The 19,344-nt window shown below is 44.1% G+C and overlaps 1 protein-coding gene across 1 annotated transcript in view; it reads right to left on the reverse strand.

Annotated features, from left to right (window-relative positions):
* Window positions 1-504: 504 nt before the first annotated feature.
* LOC119402945 (dehydrodolichyl diphosphate synthase complex subunit DHDDS-like) overlaps window positions 505-19,344 on the reverse strand; it is a 31,219-nt gene continuing 12,379 nt past the window's right edge. The window contains exons 3-7 of the mRNA XM_037669969.2: window positions 18,292-18,434; window positions 11,809-11,925; window positions 9,729-9,833; window positions 2,514-2,736; window positions 505-707 (exon numbers count right to left, since the gene is read on the reverse strand). Coding sequence (XP_037525897.1) covers window positions 537-707; window positions 2,514-2,736; window positions 9,729-9,833; window positions 11,809-11,925; window positions 18,292-18,434 — 759 coding nt within the window. The 3' untranslated portion in view covers window positions 505-536. The remainder of the gene's footprint in view (window positions 708-2,513; window positions 2,737-9,728; window positions 9,834-11,808; window positions 11,926-18,291; window positions 18,435-19,344) is intronic.

Genomic DNA, 19,344 nt, shown 5'->3' on the forward strand with positions numbered 1-19,344 from the left:
TTTTTTGAAATCGCAATGGTATGCAAGCGTTCGCACATAGTAAGATTTACCCGCTATTACACAAGGGTATCACTGCAGTGATTAAAATCTTTGTGAAAAAAAAACGGGGGCTGAAACCTAAAGAAAGTATGGCGCTGCTGAAAGTAGTTCAATTATTATGATCATTTGGGTTTCACTTCCCAAAACCATGATATGATCATGAGAGGCCACATAGTGGAGGGCTCCGGAAATTTTGAAAGCTCTTAGATGAAGCCGTAGTCTTTTCTGTAAAAGTTTATGACATGAAAAATTGTTCACGTGAAGACCAAGAGAGGAGGTGAATTATAAGTACGAAGGTGCTGACAGGGATGCCAGCTGAGCCTCCGTTAGCGTTACGTGAACGGTAAGCATGCGAGAGACATTCTTTCTTGCAGTAAGATTATCAGCATTCGAAAACTTTATTTTAATTGTGCTAACCGATTCTTCATGAAGAATAAGCCACACGTAAATATTAGTCTTCTTTATTCTTTTCACTGTTTTTTTTTCTGAAACCTTTATTAGATGGGGTCTTCAAATTGAAGAGATTTCTTGTCGTAGCAGAAGCTATTCATATGAGCCATCCTTTTGGATTTGGTGTGTTTCAAGAAGGAATTTTGGCGAATCGTTCTTGCACTGTCGTTTCGGTCACACATTGCCGGCCACAGCTTAGCATGTTTGTCCTTCACAGCCTGTGTCACAAGAGCATTGGGAAGAAAACTTAATCAGGAATATTTATGCCTTGGCAGGCTCTGCAATCATTCTGCCGCGCGCTTAGCCAGAGTTATCTATTCGATAGCAGTACGGAGCGTATGTCGCAAAAACTGCGATGTCGTTATCATCTCATGTCGGCGGCGTTGATCGTGAACTTTAAAAGCCAACGAATGCAAACGATATAAACAGATAAACGAATGCTCTTACTGGCTCCAAGTTTCGCGTGCGAGCTTCTTCAATCAAAGTAAAGTTCATGTGTTGAAAAGGAAAGGGGGAATATCTGCGTTGGGATTAAAATCGAACCGAGGCCTTCCGGGTGCAAGACAAGCACGCTACCCGAACATCCACGAAGGCTGGGCAGTTACGCTCAATGAAGGTGGACCTAGTTACTGATCAGCTGCTGTAGCGCTTTTTGACCTTAAGGCTTGTTTGAAGCCGGTGTGGCTGCTTGCGTCCTCCATGAGTAGTGGTGTTCGCGGGTTACTCAGTACAAGATGCACCTAAGAAAGCGCGCCGAATCTTCATTTCGTTTCTGTGAAAGGGCGATGCCTACTGCCATTTCCTGTCGCCTTAAGCGTTTTGGCTTTTCAAATGCTTCTTGGTAGAGGAAAGTTTATGTTTTAGTTAAATTAGCAGTTTGGGCTAAACAAATATTTTCGTCGTTAACCAGTGGTAGACTCAGGTATTTACAAAGTGAAATCACTTCCTTTTATAACCAAAAGCGTTTGACGCCACTGAAGTTCATCAATCAACGTAATTGACTGACGCATCTGTACACGACTCGTTTACTAACAGCGAAGCTTCTTCAACTGGCTCTGATTTGTCTGTTTGAAACAGAAATTAGCATTATCATAAACCGGCACGCATTCTCTACATCCTCTTCTTCGTCCTCTTATGCTTCGCTGCGAACACGTGCGCCAATTTCTGCAACGTGCTCTGAATGACCCTGGTGGGTGAGAGAGCGAGTTCAAAGAGAGATAAGGAACGACACAGAGTGACAAAGAAAGAGAAAAGGAGAAATTCTGTGCAGAGCAAATTCTTCATGAGGCGGGACTCGAACCAGCGCACCCTCGATCCGAAGGCGAGCGTCCAAACCACTCGTATAACCAGGCACACTAGCAGAGCATGGCATAGCTTTGAATAGCATAGTGCAGCAAGAGGTTGGGAAAGGGAAGTGAGTGTGATGAGAAGAGATGTGATAGTAAGGAGGAGGGGAGTGAATAAAGCCTAGAATAAAAAAAGAGAAACAGAGAAAGGAGAGAAATAAAAAGAGAAAGAAAAAGAAAGAGAGTGAAGGAAATAGAGTAACAGATAGAGAAAACAAGGATCGAGACACGAATGAAGCAAGCAATAGAGAGAGAGAGTGAAAAAGAGAAAGAAAAGGATTATAGAGGAAGAAAGATAACAAGAGCAAGAAAGATAACAAAATAGAGAAATAAATAAATAGAAATAAACCGAGAAAAATTACAGAAAAAATTTAGAGAAGGAGAAAAAAAAAATAGGAAGAAAGAAAGAATAAATATGCAGAACTTCGCAAAACAGCAAAATCTAGGACTACGAAGGTGCTCATCTGCTCCGCCGTGTTATTAACCTGGCGCGTCGAGTGCATCCTACGCTCGTTTTTTTTTCTTCGAAAGGGGTAACTTTTTCAGTTTATTATCAGCTATAAAAGGATCTCATTTGTGTTTAACCTTGTTTTCAGGGCCTGTTCATTTTTTATTGCCCAGTCTTTTATGAGAGGTAAACCGTTGCACTAACTTTCGCATATGACCTTTCGCACCTACCTTGATATATGGCCAGTGAAATTGAAATCGCAGGATCGCTCTAACCCAGTTCCAGAACGTCACAGCGGGCCAAAGCTGCCTTTCTATGCACATGTACGAGTACCCACTCTGTAGCACCAGGAATTCACTGAAGCGCCTTTCACCACTGCTGCGGAACCACAGCTCTGTTTCGGAAGCCTCATTCAGCTCCAGCCACTCCACGATAAGGCCTGCGCTGATGTCACTGCATAGGCATTCCACAAGGAATGGATAATGATTTTATGTTATTTATGCACACTTTCACTGGAAAGAATAATGTCATATGTTATAGAGTGCGGCCGAACACTTCAGGACGGAGGCCTAGTGATGTTGTTCTAGGAAAGTTTCTTGTTTATTATTAGTGGGCGTTCCTATTTTGGTTGTATCTCCACCATCATAGCCGTGATGGAAGCACAAGTTTCTGTTCCGCATATTTTAGACCTGTACTGGTGCAGACAGGCAGGAGCGCCGATGTTTTATTCCGACTTCAGCTGCGACTCTAAGTGACTGAATTACCGTCATATATAATAAATCAAACTGAATATCTTCAGTGATATGACAAATACATTTAAACAGTTCGCAATGTAAGCACATATATGCTCAAAGATAAGCGACACATCGAGGAAAGCGAGGAGAGCCGCACACGATAACTCGTTTCCTTAGTTCACTGTGTCGCTCTTCTGTCAGCTGTCACGCCCCTTGCGCGGCAAGTTCTTTAAAACGTACATTAGCAAAGCCGGCCACATCTCCGTTCTTCTTCAAAGCAGATATATTCCACTCCAGCAGTAGCACTGACTTAGAGCAAAGGTAGAGTGAAGCTAGAGCATTTTCAAATTGACGTGACAGACATGATACCAGAGCAAATATTTTACGAGATTTGCATACTATGGTAATCCAGGTCGAACCGAATTTCAGCAGAAATCCCTGACTAAAAGCGGTACTGGCCCACACTGTGCAGTGTTTCGCCTCCCTCTATTTGGTCGCATAGAACTAGGCTCGTAAAACACCCAATTTTGTCCTCGGAGGGGCTTCAGGCCGTTACTTGTCATTATACATACACGGAGATGGACACTGCTGCCAGCTGTGGTATGATTAATCCAGACGCGCTCGAGATCCCTCCCATACCCAGGGACATGGATATAATAGTTTGTGGTACAATACGGCAGCAGACATCAGTAATATTTAGCTGCACAGACCACTAGGTCAAGTATTACCTCGTCGAATTTGTCTGTGTGTTAGTGTATATAATCGTTGTAATGATCGCAACAAGCTTTTTTGGTTACGTCACAGAAGTGGCAAACGAATGACTCAAAGGCCAACAAGACAATTTTATTTGCTGCCCGAATCTGAGAAAAATTTCCACGCAGGTCTTTTTTGGCCGTCCTGCTGTGCTCCTATATTTGTGTCATCGGTTATTTTCCACTGGAGTACACGCTATTTGTCTTTAACGATACAATACGTGACCGTAAATGACTGCATTTTCTGACACATTTGGTGCGCACTCAGGAGCGCCGTAAGGGCGGGTGCTTGAACCAATATTGTTTTTGGTGTACATAAACAATGTCTACTATCAGTTCAGCCACCTGTGAAAATCCCACATCTTGTGGATGATTGTGTTATTTATGCCGACAATAATCAGCTTTCTGACCAAGACCGACTCAACGATGCATTGCACTCCATCTGCTCCTGGTGTGATAAACGGGATTGAAGTCAAAACTCCAAAACAGCGTGTATCACTGTTACCAACAAAAAAGCCATTAGTATTCGCCTATACCAGTAATAATACATATGTTAATAGGAATACGCAAGTGAAGTACTTCGGTGTCACGCTCACAAGTAACTTAAATTGGGAACCCCATACAGACTACAGCTGTCGCAACACGCTAAAGCAGTTAGCAACTATAAAGCGCAAATTACGCCATACGTCACTGGCTGTAAACCTACCAGCTTACAAAGCCATTATGAGGCCAAAGTTAGAATTTGAAGACCTGGCCTGGGCTGCGTATAAAAATATTTAATTAGAAAAAATTCGGCAGATCCCACGTACCGTGGGAATCGATGTTATGCGAAGCATGCGCGGGGTGGTGACTGTGGTGTAATTTTTCACATTGAGCGAAACGTTACGGAATGACGCTAGAGAAATGTGAAAGTAGTATACGCACACTCATATATTGAAGAATCGCATATGCATTATTTAACCGGTTTTTTTACAGTTGCGTAACGATGCCAACAGCAACATGAGTGTTACCATCACCAGACGCGGTAAGCTGCTATGTAGTGCTTATATTCTTCAATACTGCATAGCGCGAATCCGAACAGGACGAAGAAGGAACACAGATGCACAGGACAGGCGTTACTCGAAACTAAGCTTCATTCTGGAAATTTTCCCTAGATATATACATATCCGAGTGGTGCGCGCAGGCGCACTGCACGTATGTTACAGTCACAGTTGTTACAGTTCTCATGCTTATACTTGTCCGTTATGACGAAGAACGCGCGCACATTTCACGAACCTGTGTGCATGTGTGGACGGGGTTCTTGACAGTTCTTGAACAAGGTCATCATCACCGTGCTCTGTGAGACCCAGCAGCTCGACCGGGCTTGTCAATCGGATCCGTTCGTGATCGTGGTTACGAGGGGTCTAAGTGTAGTGAAGTGCGAGGTATAGTATAGCTGGGGGAATCCTGGATGCTTCTTACGATGAAAGGATCTATGATGTCTCCTGTCGTGGACGTGGCAGCAACGTCTTTTGATGCCCTGTCTACATCCAAGCCGTCAGGGGCGTAGCCAGGGGGGGGGGGGTAGGGGGGGGGTTCAAACCCCCCCCGAAATTTTTCAGTTTTGCTTGCGTATATATACACGCGCACATACAAACGCACGCACGAACATACATAATGTATGGTTGAACCCCTCCCCCCGAAAAAAAATTTCTGGCTACGCCCCTGCAAGCCGTCTTTCACGCAGTATAAGGCAAAGGCGTTGTTGGGTCTTGGTCGTTTTGAGAGTAAATTTCATGTTTTGTGTTTTACGGAATCTTGGCTGCACTCCGAAAGATAGGCCACCACAGTTCGCGAGTTATGTTCATAATGGCATTGTTCGTTCTTCAAATCGGGGTGGTGGGATCAGTATGTATGTTAAAGATACCCTCAATCATGACGTTATCGACGACTTGACCTGTATGACGCCTCGTATAGAGTGTCTTACAATGTGTGTGCAAAATGTAATAGTTGCAGCTGTTTACCGAACTCCCACTGGGTATAAGTCTGAATTTTTTACTTTTATAGAAAAGCTTCTGCGCAAACTCCTTGTGATGCGTAATACATTCCTCATCATGGGTGATGCAAATGTTGACATGCTCAGTGGGGATGCATCTTGTGAGCAGCTGAAAGCTATTCTAGACTCGTTTGCTTGTTCCAATGTCATCACACAGCCTACTCGTCTTACCACCCACAGTGCCACTTTGCTTGATGTATCACAAACGCCCCCTGTAAAACTTGCACCAGTGGTATATTATCACTTGATGTAAGCGATCACCTGCCTATCTTCACATTTTTGTCGCCTGACAGTGACAGACGCGACACCAACGAAAAGCCGTGTTATCGTAGAATGAACTCGGATCAGCTTAACGAATTTTATCATGCGCTGGAAACCACGCAGTGAAACTTCGTTTACGCAGAAAAAGACCCTGATAAAGCATACAGTCTTTTTAATGAGGCACTTAAGGTTATCTATGACCGACACTTCCCACTTGTTCCATTGCGCAGGAAGAAAAAAATTCGCAAGCCTTGGGTTAGTCGATGTTTGTACAAAAGAATAAAACATGAAAACTGAATGTATCATGCATTTGTACAGACACGTGACGCTGCTCTACTTAGCGATTTTAAAAAATACCGTAATAAGTTAAATGCCGATTAGAAAAAAGGCTAAGGCCTGCTACTATCAAACGCTTTTTGCTAGTATACCTAATGAACCCAGAAAGCTGTGGAACGAAATAAATAATTTATCAAGCAACTCGAAAGTAAAACGTCGTATTAAAATTGCCTATTATGCCAATGGCAAAACAGAATTGGAAGCACTTACAGAAATGAACGAATACTTTATGAATGTGGGCGAATTTCAAACAAATCTCAGTTCTGAAGCCTGTCATGTTATTACACATAAACGCGAAAGGTTGCTACACTCAATTAGTTTATTTCCTACAAGTCCACAAGAGGTAGAAAAATTAGTGGGCGAAATTAGAAACAATGTTTCGGCAGGAATTGATGGGTTAAGTGCCTTGCCCATTAAATACGTTGCGGCTCTTATATCTTCACCATTAACACACATTATTAACAGAATGCTTGAAACTGGAATCTTCCCCTTAGCTCTGAAGCTTGCTCGCCTATGCCTAATATATAAGGGAGGTGCTGTTGCTGATATAAGTAATTACAGACCCATTTCGGTGCTACCCGTGTTATCTAAAGTATTTGAAAAGTGTCATCAACACGCGTCTTGTTAATTTCATGAATAAGCACCAAATTATAAACGATGCACAGTATGGTTTCCAGAAAAAGAAAACCACTGAGCTAGCTCTCTTACATGTGAAAGATAAAATACTACATGACATTGAAAACAAACTCTACAGTGTAGGTCTTTTCATTGATCTAAGGAAAGCGTTCGATTGCGCTGATCACGACATTTTGCTACTGAAACTTAATAATTATGGCATTCGCGGCGTCGCCTTAGATCTTTTAAAGAATTATCTTTCTTGTAGAAAGCAGTGCGTCAAAATTGGTGATTTTACCTCCCCTACAGCCAGGATAAAACAAGGAGTGCCACAGGGGTCGATTCTGGTACCCTTGTTGTTTGTATTGTATGTTAACGACTTATTTAATATTCCTAACTCTCCCAAGTTAGTAATGTACGCTGACGACACCAACGTCTTTTTTTCAGCGCACACACTTACTCAGCTTCAGAAAGCGATAAACGAATATCTTGTTCAGCTGGATGGTTGGCTTCACGCAAATAAATTATCCCTAAATAAAAAGAAATCAAATTACGTCCTCTTTAAGCCCGTTATAAGCTCTGTGACACTGAGCTCACGCTAACGTATCAGGGCACCGTCTTAGAGCGCGTAAAATGTCAGACATTTTTAGGAGTATGGTTTGAAGAAAGCATGTCGTGGAATACACACATCAACAAACTCACTTCAGAGATAAGCAGAGCCGTTGGTATAATATTTAAACTATCCGATTTAATTCCTTTACATCTAAAAAAAAGCGATATATTACGCGCAGTTCTACTCCCGCTTATCTTATTGCACACTTGTTTGGGGTACCACGACAACTACAAATTACAAAAAACTGGAAGCATTGCAAAAGAAAGTGCTCAGACTATTCGAGAACTATTTTGGTGAACCAAAAGACTTACCAACAAATCCTTTATTTCTTAAGTATAATTTGCTTAAAGCAAGTAAATTATACGACTATAAACTCCTCCTGCACATACAGAAACATGATCTGACAGACATGTCACATGCAACATCAGGACGTTATTCGCTACGTAATACACAGACACCAATACCAAGAACACGTACGAATTATGGAAGGTCAGCCCTCACTTATCAGACACCTGCACTAATAAATCGTGTATCTTCACAAATAAATTTTGATATCCCACCCCATAGGAGCCAAGCGTACGACAAGTGGCATTGAATGATTCTGCATCAGAGCCAGAAGAGCAAGGGTCGGGCAAAAGGTGTCATGAACCTCCAAGACATTGTCGCAGGTATGAACGCCTTGATCCGGAAGTATGATTATTGACACCACGAAACGAAAAAAATGAGCATCATGCCAGACAAAATTTATTGCGTGTCGTGCACTGCCAAGCTGGGCGCTGAGGCACACATTTTATAGTTGAATACTACTCCTTGTATCTGGGCTGTATCGACAAGACACAGAGGTACAAAGAAGCCGATAGCATGGAAGAATGCTGGTTCTGCGCTAGTACTTGGAAGACGAAAATAAGTCTCTACGTCTGTGTCACTGATACCTGACTGACCTATGCTCCCATTATGTGTATATTTATCTGATGCTCACTCGCCCGTTCTATGCATAGCGACGTGTTGCGACGATGACAACGGGTGACTTGTATAACACACTCTTGAATTTTAAATGACCTCATGACATATTAAAGCATTACGTGATTCCTAGGGACAAATTGAAAATTCAAGGTTATGTGAAAACGAATACTGAAAGTTGTTAAATATTCCTGCCCTCCCTACTGTTGCAACTTTGACTCTTCCTTGTGCTTGTGGGCTGTGACACGACAGCGGAATTTGTATAGTCGCAGCCAACGTGCAAACTTACGTAACCTGAATATTTTTCTGCATCGATAAACACGAGTCCTGCGCGCTGCTCGTGGCTGAGTGACTTTTGAACAATAGCAGCCGAAATGTGCGCAAGTTTCTTGAACTGGGGGAAAATGTAATGGGAGCTCGGTACCACCAAGACTCTGCGCGCGCCACTGGGAAGAAAAGACTGGTTCATGGAGCCGTGACCTGCCGGTACTGTGGTCCTTTAATAAACCAACCAGTAGCTGGCTCCCGAAAAGAGCGACCGAAGGGGCTGGCTCTGGAGCGGAGAAGCACGCGGTCTTTTCTAGGGCGAGAGCTGCTCTTGCCCTCGACTCATTACATGCAGGCGGCAATATACTGGCGACTAACGTCAACGAATCTTTGCGGGTTGTTCATATTCTCTCTGAATGCGTCATTGTGATGGCATGTTCTCCTCCTCCGTACAATTGGTTTCTACGTGTTGATTACTTCATCGATCATATGGTCCATAACCTGGGCCCACCGAGTAGCCCCTTAGTCATCACGAGCAAGAGGAAATAGTAAGCATTCAAATGAATGGTAACGGGGCTATTATAAACACATTGCATGCGACATGGCATACAAAAGTCCTCAAAAGAAAACGTGTCCCATAGAGTCGGGGGAATCGCAAATTTATTCATTATCAACCAGGTACCTAAGCAATCACAAAGTATTTGCTCATTAGTTGGTGCACTTGTTTATAATGTATAAATTATTCCACAATGTAATGCTCTTCCTTCATCAGTGAAAGGAACACCACGACATATAGCAACCTCCAATACAAAGAGGAAGCAAAGGAACTCTAGCAGTGAGTTCCAGTTTTCGATAGCTGTGCGGGCACTTACTCTGACTGGATAACACCTGATCGGATGGCATCAACAAAATCCTTCACCATGTTCGTCAGGTCTAGCTTACTGCTGTAAGCTGCGCAGAACCTCAGTTTCTTTTTGCTAGAAGAAGCAAGAAGGGCAATGAATGTTGTCTAGAGTACAATATCAAATGGAGAGGCTCAGAAAGGTTTTATTTGACAAGCAACATATTCTTTGGCTGAAGGCATCAGAATGCTTGTAACCGTACAAACCTTCGTGAAACATTCTGTCTTACAGAGCAATAAAAATCGCAGGCAGCCTTTGCGAAATATTAGAGGCAATTTGCTCTAAAATGACAACTTAAGTGGATTCATATATTTTGTCACTGGAGGAATTCTAGCGCAACAGCCTCCAAGTGAACCTTGTACTTCGTGGGAGCAGGAGAGCGTGACAGTGCACACCGACAAGTTAATGTCCCCTGTAGACGAGTTGGCACGTACAGCGATGTTGTAACTTGGTTGTGACGGTAAACAAGCAAGCAGTCGCGCTGTTAGAGACGAAACTTCTTATTGGGATGCGCCGGGTATGCAATGTGTTCTACACCATCCCGAAGCAGCGTGCAAGCTCATGCATGGCCTCCGCCGTGCAATAAATAGCATAACAAGAAAGTGAAAAAGGCGGCCAGGAGACGTGTCAATATCCCTAGTGATTCCCCATAAAGGTGTCATAGCACAAGGTGTATCCGACCTTGTTTCTTTGTACATATATGTTCAACAAAGGCACTAGAACTTGGTGGTAAAAAATGAAAAGTGAAAGTGGAAGCACTACATGCTATAACTGCAGTCACAGTCGTCGGTAATCTGATTAGCTGCGAAATGCATCAGCTTTTATAGATGCGTCACAGCACAGAATAGTGTTATAACAGATGCTTGTGTACAATTAAACATATGTAAGTTCTACCAACTAATCGATATATTTTTACTTGCATATGAACAGTACCTGTGATAGCACTGACACAACTTCATTTCTGAATAAGTGGACTTTTTCTTCTTTTAAGCCCTAATGCTATCACCGAAAGAGCGCGCCTTATCAGCATTGAAGCAGATGACCTTTTCCTGGTATTCTATCCACGTGCACGAGACGGCATTTTACTCGTCTCCTGGTGTAGCCATTAACTCCGCACCTAAAAAGAGCTCCTGTCGCAGAAATTCCGATGTCGGCATCGGTGTACGTGTCGTTGGTTGTGAGCGGAAAATGGGCTTTGTCCGTGAGCGAAAAATTGCGATGGATTCAAATAATTAAAATTTATGCGTTCCAGCCGCAATCCGGCTCAGGCCTTCTGCGTGGCAACCGGGTGTCCTACCACAAAGCCATGCCAGTGCTTAAAACTGTTTCGAAAAAAAGACACGACCTATACAGGCTGTATACAGTGCGAGTAGACACGTTAACACATGCAATATTGTGCGGCACTAGCGTACAATCGCAACACGTGTCATGCCATGTCAGTTGCACAAGGAGTGGGTGTTGCAAATCAGTTCTGTGGAATCCCGCAAGGTGGCGGAAGGGTTAAGAAAGAGAAAATAGACAACCACCCGTTTGTAGCACGAAGCCACAAGGAAATCCATACGGATTTCTCAAAAATAAAGCCTCTTAGTTGCCGAAAAATTCGTCCTGGTCCGGGGATCGAACCCGGGACCAACGCCTTTCCGGGGCGGTCTCTCTACCAAATGAGCTAACCAGGAAGCAAGCAATTGGCAGCGCGAGGGCGAATTCATCGACAACTCGAAGCAACTGGACACATATTGCAAATCAGTTCTGCGGAATCCCGCAAGGTGGCGGAAGGGTTAAGAAAGAGAAACTACACAACCACCCGTTTGTAGCACGAAGCCAGGACGAATTTTTCGGCAACTAAGAGGCTTTATTTCTGAGAAATCCGTATCGATTTCCTTGTGGCTTCGTGCTACAAACGGGTGGTTGTCTATATTCTCTTTCTGAAGGAGTGGGTGGTTTAAAAGCCCAAAACCCTCATGCATCATTAATCAATATCATAAGTAAGAGGATGAACAAACGACCCACACTCGTCACTGCAAAAAGCAACTTGCACGAAACTTCTTACCAGGATTCGTCATCGGTGCCGGTCTCAATCCTAGCCACATTCGCTTGCATGTTTTTGGGTAGCATTTTGAGGTTGCCTGCTGTTGTGACGCTCCAATTTATTCGACGGAATATGTGCCTGGCAGTAAAGGAAATGAGAAAAAATATCTTGCGATGAAATTAGTGTTTGTTGCAGTTCCTTCATTGTTCCTATAAATAACGTCGAAAAAAGCATGGACGCTCACATTGACACATGTGAACATGGTCATTGTTGTATGACCTAATTTCTTTCACTATGCACAACATTCATATTGTAGCCGTGGTGCTTATACTGATGTGAAGTGCTGAAGTAACGCATCAATGTTTGAAACAATGAGACAAACAAAAGCACTAAAAAGCAAATGGCAGATCTTTCTTTTTTCAGGTGAACATCCGCAGGCATGAAAAGAAGCCCCTTCTGATAAGTACTTCTTCAACCTGCCCTTCAATACATTTTTCTATTCAAACACTGCTGTAATAAACATGATACTCAAGCAGGAACGTACACATGAATTTCAATGTGAGCAGTAGAGGAAGCACTGAAAGAACGGCAACATCAAATAATCTAAAACGAAACGGTGTGGGAAGAGAAAAAACGGAATGCAGTACATATGTCAGGGAATGTTATTAGCAGGTTCAGCAGTATAGTTTAGGTGGTAGACGACTGTTATCTGTACAGATCCGTAGAGTTCGGAAAAAAGGCATACAACCTTGATTGAAGTCAAAGTCAAAGAAGTCACTGCACCGCCATTTATAACTATCGATAAATTTATGAGGACTCCGCAAAACATATTACGCGAAAACGCGGCCAGAGAAGACGGTTTCATGGTTGGTTTGATCAAATATCAAAGTTATTTATTCTCTAAATACTTTGTGACACTTGACACACCATGTCTTTAGACAACAAATGCACCAGTAAGTGTTCAAAATGACAGTGATATATTACTACTTAGCAAGGTAGCTGTGAAAAACAAAAAATTACATACACAACAGCCTACGAAGTTATTCAGAGTGAAATTTCAAAAGCGATAAGAACGTATGTCATTAACCGACCTTGGGATCAAGCTTAGTTCAACGATACCGGCCCAAATACGCACCTTAGTGAAGCTTAGTTAAGGAAGGGATACTCTACAATGGATGATCACATTGTGGTCAATAAATAAATTGGCAATCCTGCTGAATACGGCGAAACCCTTTGTAGGCTTGCAATTACTGCGGCAAGGTAAAAATACAAGCAGTCTTGGAGACACTATTTCGCCAAGGGGTACTTGAACTGTAGTTGAATATATCTGCCAACATCTACGAAGACCCCACAGGTGCGTTGCTTCTCTACAAAAAAGCACGAAACATGGAATCAAGAAAGGGATCGCGCAATCAGATACAGTATCTGTGACGCTGTTTACTTATTGCTTAGAGGAGGTATTGAAACAACTGTATAAGAACAAGTAGGTAATATTAAATCGGCTGAGGTTTAACTCTTCTAAACCTAGTTATCACGAGCAAGGTGTGTGTTTGACTTGGCTCTGCAAAGACTATGCAAACGGTGCTTAATTAAACTTAGGCTTCTTCTGGTCCTTTTTGAAGTTCACGTTGCTGAATGACGGCGGCGGCTGCAGTAGCTTTGGTGTGCTTCGGCGCTTGGTAATCTACTCTATAACGTGCTAATCTGTCCTCATCTAGCTCCAATGTTTCAGCACGCAACTTTGCTATTGCTTAATATTTCGCAGTCTGCCGTCTCTTTATATCTACCGAATGACTGGATTTGCCCTGTCACGTGCGCTGAACCACACGCACAGACCGCCCAGCCGGCGACCTGACCGACACGAGCAGAGCGAGGTCACCGCCCAGCCGGTGACCAGGGACTGAGCGAGCAAGCGCCAGTGAAGCAGCCGCTAAACCATCGCCTGGTCCCGTGGTACCGCAGCGGCGAGTCTCCGAGCGAGCGCAGCTGCGAAGCCTCTACGCAGCAGATCACGTGGCGCGACAACACGCCTGCAACACTACCAGTATTAAGGCTCGCGCTCAGGTGGTTAAAGGTCATTGCGACGCGATTAATGACCTTGGAACACACAGCGTAATAGAGCTTTCACTCTGAAACTACAGGAGAATGTATAATCAACCTACAATTTGCAGATTACATGGTGCCCCTGAACAAGAATGACGGTGGATTAACAAACATGAAATGACCGCATGTCTCAAGTCAAAATATAATCAAATAGACTTGAAGGGAAACTTGCAGAAGACACAGCTAATGTGCAGTGACTTCGCAAAAGAAAGAAAGTTCCCGATTGACAGCTGGTAGTTAGTACCTGTTGAAAAGTATTGAGATGTAAGTCAAATACAGCAAGTGGCACCTTTTTATGTAAAGGAATTTGATCCTATAATAAGCATAGGCTGATGCGCTTAAGGCAGGCATTCCTAACTCAAGATCATTACCCTATACTCCATCTCACAAGCTGGTTGCAGCAGGGTGGAAGCTACAAGGTGTAAACAAAGCACACGCCTGCGCAGCAAAACATACCTCTATTTGTAATTGCTTTATTATTGGAGAAGGCTAAAAGAAACTGCGTTGGTTGGGCACGTGCTACGTCACAGCAATACGTGATGCTCTAATCACGAGTCGCATGTATGTCACAAGCATTTACTTATTGTACCGGTAACTACCCATAATTGTGATGGTGGACCAACATGGCAGCGCCCATACAGACGCGATCGCCCGCTTCGATCCGAACTCGCGCTTGCTACGTGCCCACGTTCCGGACAACAGTAAATAAACGGTGGAATCGGCTATCGCTTTGTCTCTTCTCACGCTGAGGACAAAGTATCAGGTACGTTTCAACCATATTATTGAGATCAGCTGTTTGTTCAGCCACGCCTGCTATGACTTGCGCCCGGAAATTTGAAAATGAATCATGGAAACAGTGCAAAATAGGCACGAGTACATTGCTCTCGAGGCGTCAAGACGCAACTATAATGCAAACACAAGCGTCACTTTCGAACTGACGAAGGCACACGGCTCACGACGGCGACTTCATAATTTAGGGGCGCAAGGAGAGAGCGTTGACGTGTGCCGCCATGTTGTTTTTTCCGACCAGACGCTGTTCCGGCGCTACCGTTGCTGTCCAACGCTACGAGAGTTCGTTGCTACTTGTGCTCGCTTCACTTGCTCAACGCGCGTTGTTTTTTAGCACGAAAGTGTTTTATGCAGGGCTCCACCATGACTTTCATGCCGTATTTCGGTCACGAAAGTATGTCAACAAAATAAACGCCATCAGATAGCAAACAAAAAAAAGGTATAAGAACAAGTTCCGTTGACGGTAGTCGAACCCATGACCCCTCGGTCCGCGACGATGGATGGCGGGCGTTTATCCCACTGAGCTACCGCCAAACGCATTACGGAGGCTACATGAACGCGCCTTTTATCTTTCGCACGTTCCTCTCACAGTGCTCTTGGATTGATGGATGGATGCTACGTGACATCTGTGCCACCATGCTCGAGGAGGATACAACTTTATTGAACCAGTCTCGAAAAAAAAAACAAAAAAATGCCCCCACCTCCACGAAGGGAATCGTGAGGAAATGCGAATGCATTTCTTGCGCCGAGAGTACATGGCGTAGTAATTGCCTTGAGAGGCGCCCAGCCATGAGGCGCGCGCTTCACTCCATTTATATATACTTGCGAGTGAGCGGACGGGAGAGTGGGGCGCAGGGAGGAGAGAGAGCGAACGGCGAGAGAAGGAGCGGCGAAGCACTGCACCTACCCTCTCCTACACTCTCTCCACACACGCGGGAGCTCCGCCGAGCTCCCGCGATGCGAGCGCCCTCACACGCCAGAGCGCGCTCCTCCCCTCCACTCACTCTCCGCTACTCCGCCCGCACCACCTGCTCCGGTTGCTAGGGGCGAGGATAACCACGCCCGCCCGCAGCTGTTGCTATAGGAGAGGGAGTGAGAGCAGAGAGATAACACCTGCCGGCGTGCGGACACCGACAGACGCCTAACATGCCCCGACTGAGAAATGCATCCGGATTTTAAAAAACGCGCCGTTGCTACGACCGTCCCATTCGGCGCGTTTCCAATACAAGTTTAATTTCGTCAACGCTTTAACACACCGTGAGGTGGCAGCTTTACCCAAGCCTCGCTCGTAGCATCCATCCATATCGAAAAATAGCTCTCCGACGCTCCCCTGGCTGTGGCACCGCGTTCCCCGCTCGCCCTGTCAGAAGTAACGGCCAGGCTAGGGGGAAGGCACGACGCGCGTAGCGTTTGTCTTCGCCAACGTCTTCGCATTTCACGACGCTTTGAAGGAGTGCATAACGAGTATCAGTGTTCTAGGCACTATAATCAGTGTTTATTATGAGCGTGTTGATGCCATCTTTGCGCGAGGTTCACCCATATGCGGTGTCCACGTATATGTTAAGAACTTCAGCAACCGCAAGTTTTAAATCATGGTCATGGGCGTTAGTCGTCGGTAAGATGTGCCACAAGTGAGTGCGTCCACATCAAGCGGTGCTATATGTGCCAAACAGCAGACATTGTACAAGTCCTCACAATGCACTATGAACAATCAACTACTTCTGTGATGACACGTTTCACTTTCGTGTTATACCGATTCCTATGACGGAGGGATCAGCCATCATTTTTTGCAGCTCTGCTGTTACTGCGCAACGGTCAGAGCACAGACGCTATGGTGACGCCGAACAGACGACGCGGCGCCGGTGAGGACATCGTGAGGGGTGTTCGCTATTCCTATTGGTTAAGCAGCCTCGTAGCTTCCACAGTGCTGCAACCAGCTTGTGAGCTGGAGTATAGTGTTGGTGCCAAAACGAAAAGGGAACAACCATTTCATAATGCGAGTACTAAGACATGGGGCAAGGACTTGAACGATCACAAGGGAAGTAAAGAAGAAGCAACAGGGCGCAATGCAAAAGAAAACTATTGGCGTAACTATACGAGTTAGGAAGATAGCAGCGGGGATCAGACAACAAAGACGGATAGCCAATGCCCAAGTACATATCAAAAAAAGCAAATGAACATAGGCTGACCGCACAACGCGGTGAGAAAATATTCGATGGTAAATTAGAGCGCCTAAATACCGAGGGATGGGAAACGTACAGGAGGGAGTCAGAGAGCCAGGCGCGGTGGTAAAATTACGAAATTGGAAGCATAAACTGGGATAAGCTCGTGCAGCTCAGGTAAATTGGATATCTTTCGCGGTGGTTTCTCATACTGCAGTGAACATAATTGAGGCTGATGGTGATGATAATGATGATAAAGTGTTTATCTGAGCCACTTATGCTATCACTAAAATCAAATAAGGCTGCCCAATATTCAGGAGATCAGAGTGGCTTTTAGCGCGTTTAATATACATGATGCTCACCAAATGGACAATATCAAGGTCCTTTTGCTTCCCCTATGTGCTATATAAATATAAAAGGGTAATTAAAGCACATAGTTAATTCAATCATCCACGAAGTCGCTACTACTTACTTTGAACCTACAGCATTTACACGCATAAACTTTGGTAACTTTGGTAATTTTACGGTTTACACTATCAATTATAAGAAGAGAAAAAGTATGCGCTGTCCGCCACATTATTCCTGATAATTATTTTCCCAAAGCTACATGATTTACAATTGCTGAACACTCTCACTGCCACCGAAATATGTATTCAAAGCGCATATGAACGAAATAATTCGTCCAGTGCGTCTTACCACAAAGAGCACGTTTTCATTTCTTCTCTATTCATTTTAATGTACGTTCTTATAACATGTCTGCCGCTGAACACTTGTAAGCTACTCCACAAGTGTAACGAAATGAAGCATAGAAATTCTGTGCGTTTCAATTGCCGAGCATGTTTTCGTGTAACGAACGCGCATTGACCGTCTATGCTTACTGGCTTGCCTGCACGCTATGAGATGCCGCGTGGTTGAGTGTTGGTGCCACTGAACACATGTTTCTCTGGCGGCAAAATAAAAAAATGGTCATGCAGTATTTCACTCACAGAGACAGGTGTACTTCTCTGCAGCTATGCCATGTGATTGAATTGCTGTGTCCAGCACAACTTAGCTTTCCTGAACGTTTATGTTGCTATGGCTAACACGGACAAGCAATGCTGTTAAATACAACGCAGATCGATTTGCTGGCTGAGTGTAAAAGCAGCCGTTGCCTAAACTCGAGTTTAGGCAACGCTGCGTATCACAGCATAACCCCTGAGGGTATTTATGTCCATTATGGTATGATTTCTGACATATTATTTCGCGTATAGAATTTATGATTTCCAGTTTTAACTCGGAAGCGGCAAGAAAAAACATTTGCACGATATATCAAGTCTGATGCATTCGCGACTCTGCAGTCTTTCGATTCCTGGCATTGAATCAGAAAGGAAAAGTACTAAATGAGACATGGCACGTTCAGGTTGCCTCAACGGTTCCCTCACCACAACGTGCCAAATGCGCGAAGACTTACAAGGAGTGCAAGGTTTTCGTGAAGAAGTTCTCCAGTCCATCCACCACAGCAACGACTTCCGTATTGTCGCGGCTGAAGTTACGGGTGCTGATCAGAAAGCTTGTCATTTCGGTGACGCCCAGCGCTACGAGACGGGGCCAGATCTGTAGAAACACATGAGCGACTACACATGAAGCAACACAAAGAAATGCACTGTAGGGCTGCGCTTTGTAGAATTGAAAAGAATATAATTAAGGAAAGGTAGAAGGGTAAGTAATACCATGCACATACGGGATTAAATACTGACAGCTTAAGTTATCTTGAACATAAGAAGAAAAAAAAATTACTCTACGATAACAACTTCTTCAGATTATTGTAGTTTTGGATACGTGATTAGAATGAGTTGTGCAACTAGATCTAACAAAAAAAAACGGAATGGTCAGTGCGCGTCGGCTCAACTGCCTCCCTTCGTTAAGTAGCACTGTTATAGTAATGAGCCACCGAGGTGCCGTTTTCCAATGGCATCTTCTCTGAATGGTCTCCCAGCCAAAACTCCCAATATACAACAGAGAAAAAAAAGCTCGTTTTGTAGCGCAGCATACGAGGCGGGTGAGTATTTAAACTGAGTCGCCGGTGTTACGGTAATTCTGGCTTAGTTTCACGGGGAGAAGCACTTTTAACGAGAATGATCACACCTTCAGAACGACGTAAACGCTACTTAATGAAAAGAACGGATGCGGTACCATGCATAAACTACAATGTGCATTTTAGAAAATGGGTGTTTTATCTGTGTGTCCTTGGTGTACATGGTAACATCCACTGTTAATAACGTACGCAATCTACACATGCATCCCTACATCCATCTATATGCGCTCTCTTACTGAAATTGTCCAGCCATATTTAGGCATTCCTCATGTTCATCTGCAATGCCTGCATGTGCCTATTTTTTGAGAGCGTTGAGACATGTCCTCAGCGATACAAGACAAATTGACCAGCTCCATGGCTGCTGAGCAATACTCGAACTAGTTCGTCGACGAGATGAGCACGTACTACTGGAAAGTCGGTGAAAACACT

This window comes from Rhipicephalus sanguineus, chromosome 8, assembly GCF_013339695.2.
Source record: "Rhipicephalus sanguineus isolate Rsan-2018 chromosome 8, BIME_Rsan_1.4, whole genome shotgun sequence".
Lineage (NCBI taxonomy): Eukaryota > Metazoa > Arthropoda > Arachnida > Ixodida > Ixodidae > Rhipicephalus > Rhipicephalus sanguineus.